Here is a 2,973-nt window from a genome sequence, read left to right as displayed (position 1 = left end):
TATGATCAAATTCATGAAAACGCAGTCATTTAAGATATATACATTTGCTCATAACCGTAGCCTTTTATCAAAAAATATTTGACGCTCAGAAATGAAACACCCATCTCCTAAAGTTAGAACATTTGAACGACAACTCTGCAGCCTTGTTACCATGCTGGAGCGTGGTAAGAAGATTATGCTGGGTGTTTTGACTGAACCTTTCCAGCCAGTAGTTTTTTGTAGACCTGCAAACCAGACTGTATATAATAAGGACGAAGCCATCAGTGGCGTCACCCCATTGTTTCCTATGTGAAGTCTCAGTGGCGTCACCCCATTGTTTCCTATGTGAAGTCTCAGTGGCGTCACCCCATTGTTTCCTATGTGAAGCCATCAATGACGTCACCCCATTGTTTCCTATGTGAAGTCTCAATGACGTCACCCCATTGTTTCCTATGTGAAGTCTCAATGGCATCACCCCATTGTTTCCTATGTGAAGTCTCAATGACGTCACCCCATTGTTTCCTATGTGAAGCCATCAATGGCGTCACCCCATTGTTTCCTATGTGAAGTCTCAGTGGCGTCAACCCATTGTTTCCTATGTGAAGCCATCAATGGCGTCACCCCATTGTTTCCTATGTGAAGTCTCAGTGGCGTCACCCCATTGTTTCCTATGTGAAGTCTCAGTGGCGTCACCCCATTGTTTCCTATGTGAAGTCTCAGTGGCGTCACCCCATTGTTTCCTATGTGAAGTCTCAGTGGCGTCACCCCATTGTTTCCTATGTGAAGTCTCAGTGGCGTCACCCCATTGTTTCCTATGTGAAGTCTCAGTGGCGTCACCCCATTGTTTCCTATGTGAAGTCTCAGTGGCGTCACCCCATTGTTTCCTATGTGAAGTCTCAGTGGCGTCACCCCATTGTTTCCTATGTGAAGTCTCAGTGGCGTCACCCCATTGTTTCCTATGTGAAGTCTCAATGACGTCACCCCATTGTTTCCTATGTGAAGTCTCAATGACGTCACCCCATTGTTTCCTATGTGAAGTCTCAGTGGCGTCACCTCATTGTTTCCTATGTGAAGCCATCAATGGCATCACCCCATTGTTTCCTATGTGAAGTCTCAATGACGTCACCCCATTGTTTCCTATGTGAAGCCATCAATGGCGTCACCCCATTGTTTCCTATGTGAAGTCTCAGTGGCGTCAACCCATTGTTTCCTATGTGAAGCCATCAATGGCGTCACCCCATTGTTTCCTATGTGAAGTCTCAGTGGCGTCACCCCATTGTTTCCTATGTGAAGTCTCAGTGGCGTCAACCCATTGTTTCCTATGTGAAGCCATCAATGGCGTCACCCCATTGTTTCCTATGTGAAGTCTCAGTGGCGTCACCCCATTGTTTCCTATGTGAAGTCTCAGTGGCGTCAACCCATTGTTTCCTATGTGAAGTCTCAGTGGCGTCACCCCATTGTTTCCTATGTGAAGTCTCAGTGGCGTGTTTGAAGATCAGGAAGTGTCATTTCAGCATGTCGCCATCTTGCTACATAGAGGTTTTGGAAACACGGCATGCAGTTTGAACTACTCCAGGAAGTGAAACATCACATGCAGTTTGAACTACTCCAGGAAGTGAAACATCACATGCAGTTTGAGCTACTCCAGGAAGTGTAACATCACATGCAGTTTGAGCTACTCCAGGAAGTGAAACATCACATGCAGTTTGAACTACTCCAGGAAGTGAAACATTACATGCAGTTTGAGCTACTCCAGAAAGTGTAACATCCCATGCAGTTTGAGCTACTCCAGGAAGTGAAACATCACATGCAGTTTGAACTACTCCAGGAAGTGGAACATAACATGGAGTTTGAGCTACTCCAGGAAGTGAAACATCACATGCAGTTTGAGCTACTCCAGGAAGTGGAACATAACATGGAGTTTGAGCTACTCCAGGAAGTGAAACATCACATGCAGTTTGAGCTACTCCAGGAAGTGGAACATAACATGGAGTTTGAGCTACTCCAGGAAGTGAAACATCACATGCAGTTTGAGCTACTCCAGGAAGTGTAACATCACATGCAGTTTGAGCTATTCCAGGAAGTGAAACATCACATGCAGTTTGAGCTACTCCAGGAAGTGTAACATCACATGCAGTTTGAGCTACTCCAGGAAGTGAAACATAACATGCGCAGTTTGAGCTAATCCAGGAAGTGAAACATCACATGCAGTTTGAGCTACTCCAGGAAGTGTAACATCACATGCAGTTTGAGCTACTCCAGGAAGTGAAACATCACATGCAGTTTGAGCTACTCCAGGAAGTGTAACATCACATGCAGTTTGAGCTACTCCAGGAAGTGAAACATCACATGCAGTTTGAACTACTCCAGGAAGTGGAACATAACATGGAGTTTGAGCTACTCCAGGAAGTGAAACATCACATGCAGTTTGAGCTACTCCAGGAAGTGGAACATAACATGGAGTTTGAGCTACTCCAGGAAGTGAAACATCACATGCAGTTTGAGCTACTCCAGGAAGTGGAACATAACATGGAGTTTGAGCTACTCCAGGAAGTGAAACATCACATGCAGTTTGAGCTACTCCAGGAAGTGTAACATCACATGCAGTTTGAGCTATTCCAGGAAGTGAAACATCACATGCAGTTTGAACTACTCCAGGAAGTGGAACATAACATGCAGTTTGAGCTACTCCAGGAAGTGAAACATCACATGCAGTTTGAGCTACTCCAGGAAGTGAAACATCACATGCAGTTTGAGCTACTCCAGGAAGTGAAACATCACATGCAGTTTGAGCTACTCCAGGAAGTGAAACATCACATGCAGTTTGAGCTACTCCAGGAAGTGAAACATCACATGCAGTTTGAGCTACTCCAGGAAGTGAAACATCACATGCAGTTTGAGCTACTCCAGGAAGTGAAACCTCACATGCAGTTTGAGCTACTCCAGGAAGTGAAACCTCACATGCAGTTTGAGCTACTCCAGGAAGTGAAACCT

At 45.2% G+C, this 2,973-nt stretch overlaps 1 protein-coding gene across 1 annotated transcript in view; it reads left to right on the top strand.

Moving 5' to 3' along the window:
* Window positions 1-2,580: 2,580 nt before the first annotated feature.
* The window catches only part of LOC139541955 (zinc finger protein 271-like), a 22,105-nt gene continuing 21,712 nt past the window's right edge, over window positions 2,581-2,973 (top strand). The window contains exon 1 of the mRNA XM_071346891.1: window positions 2,581-2,964. Coding sequence (XP_071202992.1) covers window positions 2,581-2,964 — 384 coding nt within the window. The remainder of the gene's footprint in view (window positions 2,965-2,973) is intronic.

Source organism: Salvelinus alpinus, chromosome 2, assembly GCF_045679555.1.
Source record: "Salvelinus alpinus chromosome 2, SLU_Salpinus.1, whole genome shotgun sequence".
Lineage (NCBI taxonomy): Eukaryota > Metazoa > Chordata > Actinopteri > Salmoniformes > Salmonidae > Salvelinus > Salvelinus alpinus.
This window is presented reverse-complemented; position numbering and strand designations above follow the sequence as displayed.